General features: G+C 37.5%; 1 protein-coding gene across 5 annotated transcripts in view; it reads left to right on the forward strand.

The window, feature by feature from the left end:
- elavl2 (ELAV like RNA binding protein 2) overlaps window positions 1–19,205 on the forward strand; it is a 44,464-nt gene that overhangs the window by 21,287 nt on the left and 3,972 nt on the right. For 4 of the 5 annotated variants that reach the window (XM_084711956.1, XM_084711954.1, XM_084711958.1 and 1 more), the window contains 4 exons: window positions 8,134–8,237; window positions 13,502–13,655; window positions 16,590–16,815; window positions 17,499–17,537. In XM_084711956.1, coding sequence (XP_084568082.1) covers window positions 8,134–8,237; window positions 13,502–13,655; window positions 16,590–16,815; window positions 17,499–17,537 — 523 coding nt within the window. The remainder of the gene's footprint in view (window positions 1–8,133; window positions 8,238–13,501; window positions 13,656–16,589; window positions 16,816–17,498; window positions 17,538–19,205) is intronic. The other variant, XM_084711957.1, reaches the window with a different exon arrangement.

Consider the following 19,205-nt stretch of genomic DNA (forward strand, 5'->3'; position numbering starts at 1 on the left):
GCAATATATATCTTTGTTGCTACCTGCTTTGCCTGTATTTGTTGCTCTTTTACACAACCACAGTATGCTCGTTAAACTAATAGTGAAGTGTCTCGTTTGAACATTGTCAAGATTTTATTGTCATAGAAGCAAAACCTGCGTGCAATGTTTCTGTCACTGCACAAGCACTTCATCCCAGTGCCTTGCCAGTACCTTTCTGCCAGAGAAAAAAAAAGCCACATGGACACAAGCCCTTAACCTTTTTGATGACATCCCAGAATATGACGAAAAATATTCAAAACCCTCGATAGAAGCTTAGCATCATCAGCATCATCTACATGCTCATGATGTCAGCAGATATCTCCTGACATCATGAGCATGTAGATGATGGCTGAGGCTGCTGATGCGTTCTTACCGCTTGCTGTTCTGGTCAAGGTTACATAGACCTTCCTCCATCTGCTTCTTATAGTGCAGCCCGATGGTCAGGCACGTGAGCCTCTCTGGCTTTTTTTAAGGATGTGTACACACACCTTTCATTTGCATTTGATCCTGAAACATTGACGACCTTAGTTGAGTGAACAAATCTCTCAGTTGAAATAAGGCTGCGCATGGGGCTTCTGTTGAGAAGCATTGTTGAACTAAGAGGCTAGAACTTGAATAATTATAGATTATCTTTATTCTGAGTCACCTTCATTAAATTAACATGGAAGATGTGCGCCTAGCCACATCTGGCTTTATATTATAAATAATAAATATTTCACAATGCTTATATACAGCTGACCAGGATTCTGTAGTCTTTGCATGGTTGCTGCTGTTTCCTACAGCTACCAACAGCCTCAACTGTAAAAATGTTGTGCAGCACTCTGAGTAGGTTTAGTTAAACTGTTTCCTTCCATGCTTCTATATCCACAGTGCTAAGCTGTTTTCTTTTAGGCTCTCTAAAATGTGTTTCTGTTATAGGTCCATTTGTTGTAAAGAAATTCTCCATATATAACCCTGATTAAAGGAAAGCGGGCACACTGTGTAAAATGTAAATAAAAAGAGAATGCAATGATTTGCAAATCCTTTTGACCCATATTCAATTGAATGCAGTACAAAGCAAAGATATCTTACTTGCAGAATAAATCCTTTTTTTTTTTTTTGTAAATATACGCTCATTCTGAATTTGAGGCATTCTGTTTTTGTTGTACACAGCATCCAACTTTGTGGTGTCTGGGTTGTACAAAACAAGGGTTTTAATATCTTTTTATGTCACCGAAAACAAATGTCCGCATAAGGTAGACCACAAAGGTTGGCATATTTGTGTGCTTTCATTATGCATTTACTGAATTTAGACTTGTGGCGTGCAGCGATGATTAAACTTGCCAAGTGTGTAGTCTTGCATGGAATAAATGCCTTTGTTCAGCCATGCATACAAGAAATGCATTTCATTGTTATTGTGCGAAATGGGTTGAGCTGAATTGACAAGTGATCCTTGTTTAGAACCAGTGTTGGACACAGTCTGCTTGGGTGATTGAACATAAACATGCTTATAGGTTGCATGTTTAGTGGAGAAAGTTTGACCGTAGCACTCCCAAGTAATTTAAATGTAAAAAACTGTTTGAAATCAGCCTGCCCCTGAGGCATTACTTGTTGAATGTGCCCGTCAAGTGGGGTGGTAGAAACGTAGAGTCCAATTTAGAAAGTAACAAAACTGAGCTCTTTTTTCTTTTTTTCTTTTTTCTGGTGGGGGCAAGAAAACAATTTGCTGTAGGCTTCCTCATGACTCAAGTTTAAGGACTAGCACTTCAAAATACTTAAGAATTTTGATCCTTTAGTTTACCGGTGTATGTCTTGTTTTTTTTTCTTTTTTTTTCATAGACAAAGGTAACTTTAAAATGTTAATTAAAAGCAGATGTAAGTTTATCCAAGGAGACTGCTTGGCCTTGTAGACTTGCTCTCTTTTAATGTTTTTGGCACCGGTCGCTTTTTTACAGAGCTTTTAAATATTTATTTTCTTTTTAATTCATTTAGATGTTTCTTCCAGTATGACAAAATTTAAATATGTCTGGAAATCTAATAAATGTCTAGACATATTTTGACTGGCTACAGCACCACTGTGGTATGTAGAAACAAGTGCTCAGTTAAGTTTTTGTTGACCAACGGTCTATAAATAGTCCTATAGTGTTCAACCCTTGAAGAAAAAAAAAACAATTTTGAAGAAACTGTACAAATGTAATTGAACCCCCAAAACTGAAGGAAGACGTTATTTGTAATGATGGAAAATCTTAAAGTTTCATCCTGGTATAGGAAAGTAGAAATGTCTGTTTGGGCAGAATAGCGAACCTGATCCAGTTTTCCACCTGGTGTGTTTTTAGTGTCCACGGCTGTTTAAATTAGCGATGTCTCATCGTCTCTTGCTTTTTAAGACCAAATCTGATCTGGAATGTATTTTAAATCGGAGGCATTCATTACTGACATTATGATTAGGGTTGTGAGGGGAAAAAAATCAGCTCTCTTCAGGATGGTGATTCCTTTTTCTATGATTCCTGAATTGATTTTTGTGATATTATCAAACCAGGAGATAAGTGTATCCAGACCCAGCATATGTTTTCATTTTGATAAACAGTTTTTTAAAACTAACCTTTTGAAGGTGGCAATATCATTGTTTGCAGTTATCATCTGTTTGTCTCAGGGATGTCTCCTTGCTACCTTAGATGTAGTAATTGTAAGTCAGTTGTTTATTTGGCTCGTCCTCTGCCTCATGCAGCTGTCCTGTTCTAAACAATCCCAGCTGTTGAGCAGAATAAAACTGGCTACTTGATCTGTGTTTATGTCAGCGTGTAGCATCGCAGTCACGTTCATCTTGTATTCAAGCGTTTGAAAGTGGTGCACATCTGTGAAAACCTGCATGTGTCATGTTAATTTCTAGTGGACACCTTTTACAAAAAGAAGTGCGTGATGTGGAGTATAGAATTACACAAGTTTCTCTTTGTTTTCAGATTGGGAGCTTCTGTTAGATTGGATTAGGGATGACAGTTAACACTAGCATCTTAAGTGAAACAAAGTGTGTAGCTGGGGTCTGTTTACGGCACCATTCCAAAGGCTCTTAGCATCAGTGGTGATCTGATTAGGAGTAATTAGCCATGTAAAAACAAATTGCCTTTTTATTAAAGAAATACAAATGCAGCCAGCTGGAAAGGGTGAGTTCTTAGCTCTCTGGCAATAGATACTTGTCAAACAGGACAAGGCAAGTTTCTTTTTTAGGTAAATGTATAAACAAGTCTGATTTAAACATTCAAACTTTTTGGCTAAAATAAACAACCGTGGTTCCAACGCTTGCTCTGAAGGAGTTGCTAAAGTTTCAGCATGACCATTATTGCTTTATATGCTAGTGCCAGTTTTATTTAGTATCACAATTGGATATGGGGAAAATAAGATCTGATTTTGACAGATATTGTGACACGACTCACAATTCTAGTGAGTTTAGTTAGTTTTGCATTTCATTTTCACTGAAAAATACAAATATGGTCTCTGTACCTAATAAGCACTTGATGATTTGTAGGTTGTGGCATCTCTGCAGCACCACAATGCTTCATTTATAATTGTATGTTGTGACATATTTCTTCTTTATCAAAATATTGCACCTCCTGCCATTTGGATATTCCAGCCATTGTCACAATTTTGGTTTCATTCATGTTTGGTCACATTTCCAAATCTTATGGTTTGGAATTTAATTTTAATTTTAAATCCCAGGACTAAGTAAGAAACGGGAATTGGTCCCTATTGTTTAGGGACCTGACTTCTTTTACTGCTATTTTTGTTATTATAAATATTATCATATTGTGTTGTACATCTGAACTTTATGTAAATCGCTTTCCTCTGTGGAACAAACTCGTCCAGTGCAGAGCTGGTAGCAAAGTGAGAAACGTGATGTCAGTTGATACCTCCATTCTGTCTTTTTTGTACCCAGATCTTGGAAAAAGAAATGACTATCTGTATGGTTTATCTCGAAGCCAATCATTGCCAGCATAATATGACATGTGATGGGCTCACTACCACAGCAGCTAAAACTCTCACAGTCTGTGGTGTGAGGTTGAGCATGGTATGTTTGATGGCACTTGCAGTTCAGTGTGTGGAGATGCTACCAAAATGTTTGAAAGTATGGCTGTTACTACATGCCTGTAGCATCTAATGAAAATCAAAGAATAAAATGCACAAGCTTATTTCAGGAATGTCTGGGTATCGAAGTAGGGGAAAAGGTATCAATTGTCTCACTTTAAAGGTACTGGTATTGTAATTTTTTAAAAGATACACAGCTCTACTACTATGGAGCAGATGTTTTGTCGATACAGGAATTTATGAAGCATCTGTTTAAACATGTTGCATTATGGAGTGACTATGTATTGATGGCCAGCTTTGCCCATGAACCAGTATCTAAGCAGCAGACCATTATAAGTGAAGCTGTTAAATTGGCATTTTAAAATGATTTTTAAGCAATAAAAGCTTGAATTGGAGCGGGAAAAACTGACTTCAAACTCAGTTGGGGAAGAAATTAGGCCCTTAATGTTATTCAAAGCCTCCAAGTCATTTCTCAGGAATGATGCTCTGATTTCAATTTCAGCTCTACATAAAACCCTATCCCCTCCAGACTGTGTTGCTTTTGTCTCTCCCTTGGCCCTGTGGCAATGGATTTAAGCCAGCCTACATCTGTGTACTGGTGCTACATCTGATGTTAAGTAATCACCAGAGAGATGCATGCTTCCTCTTTGCTTTAAATGTTCTCGCCTTGGCTGCTGCTGGTGCTGCTGCAGCAGCTTAGTCTTTGTGTCGTTTTCCTCCCACTATGGGCAGCACTAGTCTTTTACTGGAAGCTGGGTGCAGCTGTCTGTATGAAAGTGCATCCCAGCATGTCTCCTCTACTCCTTAATGACAGCTGAAAGTGAGCAAGTTGTTCGTTATAGCAACATGTTTACAGTGGATGTAGCGGATACTAGACGTTCCATAGGAAGATGTCGCTATAAGGGGTGTAGCGTGCCAACATACAGCATGTACAGTAGAACACAGTGAGGCAGGCGGTTTGCCCTGCAGCCTTAAGTAAAAGTGTCATTTCACCAGCTCATTTCAAAGGCTCGGCATGTTTCTCCTGGCTATATCAGTCCCTGAGATGCAAGGTGAAATTAAGTTTATGAACTTTACGTGATCACAGCAGAACAACCCATGAGAGCAGTGACTCATCGTATGGGTATATATAGGGTGTCCACATGTACAGTAAAGCTAAGTTAATAGCAGTACTGCAGGCAACATTTGACAGTTGGCTGTCTATTTTTCTGATACACCAATCTGTTTTCATTTTAATGTTTTTTAAATTTATATCAAATTTTTACATGTCACATTTTGATCACAATCGGAGCAGCAAAGATTAGTTAGCTGGTTGATTAATCGAGGGGTCGGCAACCTGTGACTCTTTTGCCCCTTTCCAGTGGCTCCATGTGGTTTTGACAAACGATTTTGTGGAAGTGAATGTTTTTATCATTTTAATTTTCGTTTGTCATTGTTGTAGGCCTGAAATTCTAATCCTAAAAATGTGTACCGTATACACTAAATCAAAAATGTTAGATTTTGTCTAAACGAGGGGGGACAAAAATAGCCGTCTTAAGAGTAAAGATTGGAGACCCCTGGTTTAGTTGATTGAAAGAAAATTAATTGCCAACTGCTTTGATAATCAGGCTTGGAAAGTAACAGATTATCTAATGTGGATATAAAAAAGGAACTGTAATCCATTACAGTTGCAAATAGATGTAATCCAGTTACTTGCATTTAGTTAAAATGCGGATTATTTAGCCAATTAGTTTTTAAACACATTTTAAAATAAAGAATATACTACCATGTGCAGTGCACGCTCATTACAATACCACTACCAAGTCTAACAACGCCACTGAAACACTTAAGCTAATCTTACAGTTGCCAATTCATTATCATGGCATCCAGTGGAAAAAAAAAATGATTTCACTACGTGGAAATTTCGCCTTTTGTTTGCCTTTAAGTCAGTCAATCAATTAACTGAGCACAACTATGTTTTAGAGACGAAACAATTCATGTTCAACTCAGGATTTCACCCTATTTGATATGTAGTCTATGGCTCCAGCTTGGACTGCAGTACTCATTTTTGCCTAGTTGCTACATATTACCCCTTTAATCGTGAAAGTAATCATCAGATTAATTGATAATGAAAATAATTGTTAGTTATGGCCCTAGTTTTATTTTATATCACAATGTTGATATAGATTGTGATACAGGAACTTTTCTTTCATATGTGCAAATTAATATATTTCATAGATTTACGGTCTACAGCACTCATGATCACGTGAGCACAGCGTCAGCACACATGATCATCTCATGGGCAGAGGACCCTTCAGCGTTCATGTAAATAATCATTAATGTCATGTGATAAGTTACTAATATGGTTTGCCACTTTGTTTGCTGGTTAGAGAAATATTTTTGGACAAGCTGTTTTTTTCTGGACATAAAAAATCAGTGAATTGCAATATTAAATCTTTCAGAAATACATAAATACAAAAAACATTTTTTAATAAAAATGTTTTCTATTTCAGTTTTATTCAGTTGAAGGGGTAGTTTAAATTAGTTTGAGATCCCTGGTCCACAGCATGTAAAAACTGATGAAGCTAATTTAAAAACTTATTTGAATTTAAAGTGATTAAAAATCTTGTGGATTCTCATCACTACACACATACACTCCCAATCATCTCTCTGGACCTTTCTTGTGTTTAAATTAGATAGTGTGGCTATGTGAAAATATTAACTCCATCTAATCTCATCTAAAGTTTCAGATAAAATTCAAGTTGCTCGTGGACTGTATTAATATGCTGAATCTGCTTGAGCTGGGTGAACTTGACCGGCAGTGGAATTGCAGAGAGACCCAGCAGTGTGGGTGGAGGAAATTGAATTGCCTCTGTGCACATAAAGAGTGGGTGTCAATCTATTGTACATTTTAGAGATAAACTGTAGAGGGAGGGGAACACATTCAGCCTCGGCTGCTGCACTGTGTCAGAGATGAGCTGGTGTGAAAGCAGAGCAATTGCCTGCCGTTTTTAATTTAAGATTTATTTGTTAAAGAGTTCGTTTGAGAATTTACTATAAGCTGTTAGCCAAATAGCCGTCTGTCGGGAAGGGGCTTGTTGTGACCCCTTGTTCTTCATGCTCGGCCAAATGGAACATAAAGATTAATTGTTGATTTGTGTATCCGAGTATTACTGACACTTGGGCTTCGATGCCGTTTGACCAGTGAATTATAAAAGTCGGTTTTGTCCATATCTATGTACAATACATTGTCTATGTCTGTATTTAGTGTTACTTTTTAGTTTCTGTTAAAGCTACTACAAGGATAGGGCTGGATATTGAACGTTGATACCTTTATGGCACCAATTGAATTGCTTCAGTACTATTGAATCTCAAAATACCTTTTCAATGCACATTCCCAATATTTTGAGTGCTTTCAATACTGATTTTTTTTTTTTTTGCAGTGTAAATACATGGTTACCAGCTACAGCGGAATTTCAATTGATAGGAAAATGCTTTGGTCATAAGTTAATTAACTTAGATGCTGTTGTGCTTAACACACAGTGCTAATAGGCTACCTTGATTTAACCTAAGCCATTAATGCCCACAATGTAATTTGCCTTTACAGCACTTAAAGTACTAGCTGAACTAAGCACACATCTGTTCGAGTTTCTGAAATCAAAGTGTGAGACTACAGGCTTTTTGTAACATCCTTTAATATTTACTTTTATCCTGGAAAAATGGTAAATTGAGTAACCACATGACAAACGACTAAATACATGATAAGACACAGAAATGGCTGTATCAAACGCTTAGTACCATTGTTAAAAATGCGTTGTTAAAAAAAAAAAATCAACTTTGTCTTCCAACTGAGGCATGAAAAATATGTGAAATTTAAATTTTAAATTTTTCATTTCCACCTCTAGAAGAAAGATCATTCTGTGGGTCTAAATATAGTCAGTAGTTAAAAATTTAAAATCGTATGCCCTCAATGTTGTAAGTTTTTCTCTGTGGTGTAAAAATGGTGTCAAATGTCAATTTTATTCAAATTCCAGTGTCATGACAACGCTGTGTATTCTGGCATTATGATTGCAGGGCAGAGCCTAGGCTACGGATTTGTGAATTACGTGGACCCGAAGGATGCAGAAAAAGCCATCAACACCTTAAATGGCTTGAGACTTCAGACCAAAACCATCAAGGTAAGACGAAATGTCATTTGTTTTTGTTTTTTTTAACCTCTAATAGGCATTGACGTGTTCATTCCTATCGCCAAATAAGTGGCCTAATCAGATGGTCACATATGAAGTCACTGTAATCTGTTTCCAAAAAAAATCCAAGATCCACTGTTCATGTGTAGCTCTTTGGGTTTGAGTTGGAGCATAATGAGGCTGGAGAAATGTGGGGTGGAAAGGGAGCCTATTGTTAATCTGGGCACATGCGGCTTTGCTTGGGCCTCAAGTAGAGCAGAACTGTTTCTATGGTTGCATGTGCTGTAGCACTGCTGTATGCCTTTACAGGGAGGTGGCTGCCATTAGCATTCATCAGGCAATGTAGCACTCAATGTGCTGGTGGAAAAACTCATTTGCTTCATATAGTGCTGCAGGATTTGTGGATGGTGAAGCCAGATTATTAAACGTGATTTTTTTTTTTCTTTTTCTCTCAGTGGTCTTACAAGTAGCTAGCCAGATCCCAGTCACATCGTGCAGAGGGGTTTTAATGAAAATGTCTGAGAGCGGAAACACATTTTGTGATGGAAAATTCCTGTTTGAATAGCACCAAATTTGTGAGCTTTACGCTTGATTATGTCTGTATATAACATTTGGATATTGACAGTTGAGGCTGGAGTGTGTTATGAGCCCTACCACTTGATTCACATGAATCAAAGAGAATAGGGGTTTAGAGAAAAATAAATTTTAAATATCGTGGTTCTTTAGAACCCGACTGATGCTAGATTTTTGGGGCTAATATTGATATTGGGGAGTAAAAATATTTATCGATATATCATCTGCTAGTCTATATATGCAGACTATAAACACACATTTTTTGCAGTGATCCCTCAAATATGGTTATTAAACACTGTAAAATGTCCTGCTTTAATTGCCTTTATAGTTAATCATTTAAATGTTTCAGTGCCTTGAACAAAGTTTGTTTAATAAACACAATTGAAAGAAACTTGAATGAAAAATGTGCCTATAAAACAGAAAATATGCATTATGTTTGGTAAAATAAAAAAATGAATATTGGCTTACACTGGACAAAATACACAATCCCAATAGATTGATATAGTGGTGATAGGCAAAAAATATCGGCTGATATATTGCTTGGGCTCAAATTGTTTAGATTGTCATTCCTGAATCAATTAATTTTCTGAATTGATTTTATGTACGCGCACTTAGTCCGTTAGCTCGATGCTAACAATTATTGCCATTAACGTACTAACAATTAAAGTCTCTAGAAAAAAGTGATTCAATTTTATTGCATGGTCTAGTGTTAAAAAAGCAAAGAAATTGCAATAAATCATATCAAATTGCAATACTTAAAAATCACAATGCATATTGAACTGGCACCCAAATATTGTGATAATATCAAATCGGGAGATAAGTGTATCGTCCCAACCGTAAAACGGAACACATCTTTTTCTCCCTCCACCTCTCTTCCTCAGTTCATACCTCCTGAAAGTAGAACATGGGAGCATTTTTTTTAATGTATCACACATCCAAAACTCTCCTAGCTACTCTGTCAGAAGTGCAAATAAACCCCAGTGAGGTAGAGGAATATACTTTGCAAATATTAGCATCAAATGAAGTGTGAAGGTGAGACTGGGACAGAGGCGGAGATGGGGGAGAAGCGAGGGAGTTGCCTGGCTGTGGGCAGGGAGCTTCAGCTTTCACGTTCGCTTTGTCAGCCTTCCCTTCAGGGCAGGAGCAGGGCGAGTTTTGAGGTGGGGTGACCAAGTGGAGCTCTTATCGATCTGAAAGCACAAAAAGGAATCCTTTTTGAAGGTTTAATTAAAGTGAGTGATTTTTTTTTTCCCTTTCATACAATCCTTTGCACAAGATTTCAGAGACGGACTTAGTATAGGAGTATTTAACTCGTCTGACACTGTAATTAAATACAGCTGTGGTGCTATTCAGGTAATTGACAGTCGAGTCACAAAAACCTGGAGCCACCAGACAGAGGGAAGAGCAGGATACAGCAGACTCTTGACTCTGCAGCGTTTCTTGCCTCACCCTCTGTGTGATTCTCTCATTTAGTTCTCCACAAAACCATCCTCAAGCTAGGGCTGCGAAATATATTGTAATATCGTGATATGAGACTAGATATTGTCTTAGATTTTGGATATCGTTCTATCATAATATGGCGCAACCCTAACCCTTACTGTTTTTAAAGGCTGCATTACAGTAAAGTGATCTAATTTTCTGAGCAAACCAGACCGTTGTAGCTGTTCAGATATCACCTTCATCTGCTGGAGCTGCAACAGTCGATTGATTAAGCAATTAGGAATCGACTATCAAATGCCAGCTATTTCAGTAGTTGATTTATTGGTTTAAGTATTTTTTTAAGTAAAAATGATCTAATTAAGCTTCTTAACTGAATATTTTCTCTTTTCTTCACATGACAATATTTTAACTGAATATCCTTGGGTTGTGGACAAACAAGACATTTCAGGACATTATCTTGGGCTGTGGGAGACGGTGATCAATATTTTTCACCATTTTCTGACATTTTATCAACCAAACAACTAATCGGTTAATCAGAAAAATAATCCTCAGATAAATCGATAATGAAATTGATCATTAGTTGCAGCCCCATTGTCCATATTAGTGAGTTTTTCAAAAAATCAATGTATTTTAAAACATGTAATGTTGTGTGTGGATTGATGGGAACAGGATAGGATGAGAACCATTCTCCTACAGTTGGGACTGGAGTATTTTTGTGGGAGTGGGATGTGACACAAAAAAATCCACCCCCGTGTCACCCTCTATTCTAAACTTAATAAAAGTATGTAAGGATTATAGCAAAATGCACTTTAATTGTGCACTAAAATGGTCCCTTTCAGTTTTTTACTATCACCTATTTTTTTAATGGATTATTACTTCTGTATTGACGTGTATGTTGCATTTTACTGCTGTGAATGTTTAGGCTCATTTTAAATACTATATCTACTCTACTGTACTGTAGTTTAATTTACAGCATTGTTCTAGAAATTCATCATATGTTTGCACTATTTCAGAATTTCAGTGTTATATTAGAGAAAATGTGTAGATCAAGATATATATCTCATATCACATAATGACCTAAAAGTATTGATATGATATATAATCCATATTGTATAGCACAAGCTCAAGCCATTCTCACATATCAGCTCCTAAATTTAGGCTGTAATGGTTCCCTCTGCGTGTTATTGTATGTGTCTACATGACTGAAAAGGGATTGCGCACTCTTAAAAAGAAAAAAAAAAAAGAATTTATGACTACTCAAGGGTGTAATGATGTATTGATCTACAGGACCTGGTAGATGGCTCTCTAGTCTCCCTATGTTTTCTATTACTCGGCTGTGTTTATGGACAGTGTTGATTTATGCTGCATATCTATCTGGTCTGGTACTGCTGGGGGCTCCCCGCCTCCTGTCTCCTGACTTGTAGCGACGGGAATAGGCGAGATTGGTTTTAAGAGGCAGCCGCACTGCTGTGTTGTCTATAAAAAAAAATTTCGAGAAATGATAAATTTACTTTTAAATGAGAGCTGTCTCGACAGGCCCGATGCTGCATCCATCTCTGTCAGGTTTCCAACCGAGTTGATGGACACAAAATGTGCCAGTTTAACTTTTTTCTAGACAGACTGATTTGTCACTGTCCATTTATCCGATGAGAGTCATAATTAAGTATGCACTGGGGGAAGAAAAATAGGGTGACAAACAGACTGTGGAGCAGACAAATTAATGCAGTGTATCACCCTATTGTTGTAGGACTCAAATGATTATGAAAACAAAACGGACAAAACCGGCAATACCAGTGGGATGATTAGATTTCCCGTGTCATGAAATTGTAATAGCATAGGTATGAACAACAGTTTTTGTGCTACCGTTTTCAATTTGTTTCATGTTCATGCTTCCACAACAACCTAAGTAAAGTCTATCAACAAAAATCTCTGTTCAGCCCAGTCAGAGATTATTTTAGCAAATTAATCACTATGTAGTGTCTCGGTCTATGCTTACTAGCCATAAACAGTCAATCACAGTAGGTATGTTTGTAGTGGCCATGGACTGTGTATGCATGTAGAGTGTGTTTCTGCATGCTGCAGCTCAAAATATATCTTAATTCCTACTAGGGACCCCACCCTCTTCTCTTCCTCTTGTCTAAATATTCATAGAGTCTCGCAGCTTTGGGATAAGCAAGAACTTTTGCTCAAGTTGAAACATTTTAAAACTGAGCACAGAGGCTTTGCCTCAAGTCATGCTACCTGGAGCAAATGTCTGTCTGCATTTGCATTTTATATCCATTCATATCAGTACTTGATTCATTTTGTCTGAACTCACCTTTTTGGAGTTGTTTAAGTCATAATACAGGCTTTTATTTGGGCACATTTTCTTTGATATTCACTGGGAACTATTTGACCATTCTTTAAAGATCAACCATGTTTTGTAGAGAATACATTTCAGAGCAGATACTGATTATTAGTAATCAAGGAGACGGATAACCGCAATATGTAACAATAGACATTTGCCTTAAAAAAAATAATAATAAGAAAAATCATGGTGTCACAGTTTAGAATAACAAACTCAAACACAAAAGTTTGTTCAAATGCATTTAAAGACATCTTTAATCAAATACTGCAAAAGAGACCTTTTCAACATTATGGAAAATCTTAAGTCCAGATGAGCTCACTCAGAACAGATGAGGGGGGTCATTATAGTGAACTGTATAACAATGCATTATTCTTATTATTGGTAGGACACTGAATGCACTACAGAGTTGTAACTACAGACCAGCTACATCAGAACCTGGCAGGAAAATTTTGGAATAATTTATTTTATTTGCAAACTGCGTGACTGGACAAAAGAAGCAATTTGAAAACATTACTTTGGTCTCTGGGAAATTGTGCTGAGCATTTTTGACTATTTTTTTGACATTTTATAGACTAAACAGTTAAAAAATGAACTGTAAATAATGAATTAATGAAAACTGTTAGTTGCAGCCCTAATACACAGTAAGATGTGGTCTGCATAGCATGAGTGTATTCAAAGTGAACTCAGCCTGGTTAAATATGAGTTGGTGTTTGTGTTCTCTCTGCCAGAAATGGGTCACAGCACCTGCTCTTCTTCTGTTAGTTTGTACAAATGTAACACAGAAGGTTATTTCACACTGTTTAATCAGAGGCGTGTGAGGTCATTACTGCATGTGCTAAACCTGACTGTAACAGTGGTATAACCTGTGGTCATGTGGCCTGTCTTCTGCCTGTAGGTTTCCTATGCGCGTCCAAGCTCCGCCTCCATCAGAGATGCAAATTTGTACGTCAGTGGCTTGCCAAAAACCATGACTCAGAAAGAACTGGAGCAGCTCTTCTCTCAGTATGGACGCATCATTACCTCACGCATTCTGGTGGACCAGGTGACTGGTGAGTAGGACATGGCAGCTGTCCCACGGTTTAGCTTTTCCCCCCTCCTTTTGTTCCTTTTTTTAGTTTGCTTCTTTTCTCCCCGACTGCCTCCCTAACAAAATGACACAGCCAGGCCTGAGAAATACATCAGAGGTGGTGGTATGAGGTCCCCAAAAATGCAATTTTCCACTAGAGGTGTTCATAAATATGCATAGATGGATAGAATATGAAATGGGTGTAAAGTAGCAGGACTCAATGCTTCATAATTTCTTTTTCCGTCCAATCTCCCTTCTGCCTGCGCTCACCTTCTTCTCTTGGCTTTCTCCCTCTTCTCTTCTCATCCCCAAGGTGTACATGCAATGCCTGTTTCATGGCAAGAAATGAAATGCATTTAGACCAGTTAGACTCTCTATTTCTCAGCTGTCATGGTGAAGCAGAACCCGTATGAAACGCTAATAAACAGAATCTTTCACCAAGACATTTCCCAGTGGTTCTGTCCCTCTGTGCTGGTGAAACATGATATTCCTTCAGGCATGCATTATGGGAATGGTTGCCTGTATTTTTTTCCAACATAAAACCACTTGTTTCTGGAGAATTCACTTTCTCTTCTGCTTCACTAATAATGGAATAGTCCGTGATCCAACTGTATGAAAAGCGTAAACAAAATGGCCAAAATCCAAAGCAGAATTGGAACTTTAACACTTAATACAAAGTTGTGCATGTTTTCTGATGCTATTTAATACAGTGGCTCTCAAAGACAAGATGCATTCAAGAATTGAAGCACAACAAACATTATGGAAATGCACTCGAAATCAAATGCTACATACAAAATGCAAAAGCACAAACCAGAGAAACGCACTTTTTAACAAGAACTTAATATTAAATATCAAATATAAAGCCGCAAAGTAGTACCGTAACCAACTCGGGGTACTAGAGTGATGGACCTCGTTTGGACTTGGCAAAGATACTGAAGCTCAAGGCTGATTGGCAGGCAGCATGAAGAAACAAGACCAAGAGCCAAAAGACATGCATGGATGTCCCAAGAGAGACAGTAAGAGGTAAATAAGTTAAAGGTATAATGTTTAAATGTATTTTATAACATCTTGGGGATTAAAGTTCTCAGGCACCATGCCTGTTTTCGGGCATAGAGCAGTTTTAAATTCATATAATACTTAATTGAATACATTGTACACATTTCCACCTGGGCAACTTTTCAGACTCACAAATGTTCCTTTAATCCATGAGATCTATTGGCTACACTCTGTGACTTAAGAAGTTTATGAATTGGGGGATTTCACCTGAAATAGCTAGCCACGTTGAAAAGTAATGTAATATGTACCTAGTGATGCTAATGTAGTAACAGTTACAGTACAGTAATGTTTAAATAAAATGTTGTTTCTCTCCCCCCAAATCTCTATCTGCTGGCTTGGGACGTCTCTGTGCGTGTCACAATCTTCAGTCTTGGTCTTGTTTCTTTGTTTCTCACTGCTGCCCACCAATGTCCCATGATGGGAAAAGCTTTGTATTGTTTCTGGTGCTCAATCAAAATATGTCCACTTTTCTCACCTCTCCTATTTCTGTTCTGTTGGAACACATTTCTCTTGTGCTTCTGGTATTTGCAACTTTTCTGGATTTTTGGAACAGGCTACTACTGATGTTTGTGGTTCTTGTACGTGATTCAGCACTGAAGTATTTCTGGATATGGATTACTTGTCAGATATATCAGCAATTCTCGTAAAAATATTGAAGTTAAAATTGCGTGTATTTTGAATTATTGACTGAGAAATATACAAACTGCAAAGTTCCCTTGTAAGATGGTCAAAAGCATTGATACTCAAATGCTTTTTCAATAACGTGATAATAGAATAAACAGTGCAATATCTATTAATTATAGTATCGAAAGATATTTAAAAAAAAGATTTTAAGTGCTCATTTGAGACCAGAGTTCAGCTCAGTCTTTATTGTTCTACCTGAAATTTGGCTTGTAGCAAAACTAGACAGTGTTCAGGGACTTATCCTGTACCAGCACTGTGTGCAGGTTGTTAATAGAAAAAGAGTCCTCCATACACAAAATACAACTGAATATGTTTTCTTTGTTTGCTGTGGTATTGACCGTGGTATTGAAAGAGTTCTCTTTTTTTATATATCTTGTATAAAAGTTTAAAATACTGGTATTGTAACGACTCTACTGTTGGGCTAGGTATCAATTCAGATTTCCCAAATCGATTTGATTCACAAGGTCTGATTTTGATTTCATTCAGTGCACAAGGAACTGTCTAACCTGGTGCATTATTAAAAATTCCCATGTTTACATTAAGAATTGACCCCCAACCCGTTAAAGTAACAGTATGCCCCCCTTGAACATTGAAAAATGTTTTATTTTATGTTGTGGTCTTCATTTTCGTCCACAGGAATAAAGACTTATATTAAAAGATCGATTTGGGGATTTTTAATTGATATTGGACAATGCAAAAGAAATGGATTCAAATCGATTATCGTCTTTCTTTTAATCCAGCCCTGTTCTGCTCCCTTGTATAATATGTGTTTAAGTTGGTTTATATACCTCAGATTTTGCTAATTGTGTGCCTTCTCTGCCGTCATTGCATTAATCATTTCTTTTGCTGTCAAAAGTATTGACTCACTTCTAATGACTCAAACTTTGTAGCGTTGCAGGCTAGTGATGAGCTGCATTTTGAGAGGCCTCATGGTTTTCAGAAGGCTTCAGTAAAATGGTCCTGATTAGATAACATAATCACGTCACTGTTAGAGGAAAAATAAGTTGAATTAATTCTGGACTCTGTGCATCTCCCCCAGTAAACTCAGTTTTTTGACCCCTAAATTAGTGTTTAAGCCATGTCAGTGAAGTCCACCCTGCAGATCATTACTGAATGTTTTCATGGCTGTCAGAGAATCTCAGCATATTACTGATGTTATGTTAATGTGTCTCCTCAGGCGTCTCCAGAGGGGTTGGCTTCATTCGTTTTGATAGGCGAGTTGAGGCCGAGGAGGCCATCAAGGGTCTGAACTGCCAGAAGCCGCCTGGTGCCACTGAACCTATTACAGTGAAGTTTGCGAACAACCCGAGCCAGAAGACCAGCCAGGCGCTGCTGTCCCAGCTGTATCAGTCGCCCAATCGAAGGTACCCAGGACCCCTCGCACAGCAGGCACAACGCTTCAGGTAAAAGGGGCACACCAAAAATAAAACAAAACAAAAAACAAAAAATCTGATTAATACTGCTAGTGATGTCTGAGGCTTTTTGAAATTAGCATTTAAATTGTCTCACAGCAGTATTATGAAAATATTCTGTGTTGGAGCTCATCAATACTCTGGACAGAATAATTCATCCCCATATTCACATCCTCAACTTTGCTGTGTTCCTCCTGTTGCAGACGTAGGCCTACCACACATATTTTGACAAATATGAAAACGAGATGAGCAATACTCTGGTGGGAAAATCAATAGATGGTCTGAAAGTTTTTTGGCAATTAGTGGCCATAAATGTGGAAATGAATCCATAAATGAATTTGCTTTTCAGTCAGCTCATTGACCTGGGTGGTATTAAAAAATTCTGGAAATTGAATTTTTGTGTAATATGCTGTGAAAGCTGCAGTGTTTCCAGCCTAACATGAGCTTTCTATATGAACTGAAAGTCTCCTGTTGGCTGTGTTGTGTAGGTTGAATATTGATAAACAAGCTCAATCAACAGGTTAATAAGGACATGATAGTCTTGGGATTTACTCGAATTACATCAGAAATATTACTCATCCCTGCCATCCTGTCAGAATGCATCATCAACCTCATTAAAAGCTTCCTTTATAATGAAATTAATGCATATGTGTTGTTGGTGTTTGTGTCTTTAGGTTGGACAATCTGCTGAACATGGCCTATGGAGTCAAAAGGTAAATTGATTTTCTTTTTTTAGCCTGCTTTAATTGATCCTGAGGGAAATTCAGACCCAGCATGAGGGAGTTGATGGGATACATTTTTTTTCCTTATGTTTATTTTTTTCCTTCCATGAGCTCATGGCAACATTGCGTAGGTAGTTAACGCTGCATAAGGTAGCACTGATTCAATATGAGGTTGCTGTTCAAAGAAAAATGCTTTTGTGTGCATGCATTAGTGCTTCCCTCTACAAGAAAATATATACATAATCCAGTCAGTGTGAGTTTATCAGGCTGTTTGTCTTAACAGCAAGTGGCAATATAAATGTTTAACAGAGTATGTTACGAGTAAAGAAGGAACAGAGCCCAGTGAGCGGCCTCTGACCTGCAACAGACACTTTCACTGTCTCGCTGCCTGTTTATTTGATAGGAACAGGTATAGTATACAATAGACAAGCTGAAAGTGGCTATTTGATGCAAGTATCATAGTATTTGTAGCAAATGTTTATTTGCAAACCCCTTCCGTAGAAGAGATTGAGACAGCTTTATGACATTTTGTTGTTCATCAGTTTTACGGCATTTTACCTCACTAAGTACAATAAAGCAAACATTTAAGGATTTAACATTTAGTTTGTTAATAAACCAGGATTTGGTAGCTCGTCAAGTTACCAGGTTATGGGGTTCCAGCACTTCGCTCCTTTAACAGAAAAAGTTGTCTGAGCAAAACATGTTTTACAGAATGGAACTTTACAGTCGCCTTTTGAAGCTGCTCTGGTTTATCTGCTCTGTAGTTTCTTAATATATTCACAGAGGCTGAGGAGCAAGGCCATTTAAACATTTAAACTCAAGCTTTAAATAATGAAGATCAGTGAAGTTTGCAAAACTTAAAATCTCGCATTTAACTTAAAATCTTGTATCTATTTAACAACTAAATTGTACTGTTGACTAGCTAAAGCTGTAATAACACATAACTTGTGAACTGAACTGAATTTTAGTGAACTGGAAATAAAAAGTATAAAATAATTACTATTAATAAATGAAGTACAGGTACCTCAAAATTGCACCTAAGTGCACTACTTAACTACATAATAAGCACAGGGAGAAACATGTCACACAAGACCCCAGTAGCTCTCAAACCCACAACCTCCTGAATATGAGCTGACAGCCTCAAGTCTCTTTAACTGAGGCAGCATATTTCACAGTTCAAGTCATTCAGCTGCAATCGTCTGGAGCGTGCTGCCTGTAATAATTAGACATTGGGAGTTACCTCCAGCGTATCGCTTGTTGCGTACCTGCCAACATTCGGTGTATATGCCGATCTTGTTTCTGTGATGAACAGCCATGATGATGGCCTTCTGTCATTTTAAGCCAGACTCAACAATATACACTTTACTCCCTTATGAGCTGCTCCATAAATTAACTATGAGAAAGTTGAGTCATTTGCGCTTAAAGTTTAATTTTGACTGGTAATCATTTAATGTGTCGCTCTCTAAAATGAGGTTAGTGACTCTATAAAATAAGGTTGATGACAGTGATGCAGTGAAGTGCTTTAATCTTGACATAATGTCACAACATGTCTAGATTAAAGCGTTGTCTACGCTGCTTGTCTACATAACAAAGGACAGACTTTTACAATCTCTTACTTGCTATTGCACAAAATTGCATACTTGTATTTTGAGCTCCAAA

Source organism: Lutjanus erythropterus, chromosome 23 (genome assembly GCF_056507025.1).
Source record: "Lutjanus erythropterus isolate fLutEry1 chromosome 23, fLutEry1.hap2, whole genome shotgun sequence".
NCBI classification, from domain to species: domain Eukaryota; kingdom Metazoa; phylum Chordata; class Actinopteri; order Lutjaniformes; family Lutjanidae; genus Lutjanus; species Lutjanus erythropterus.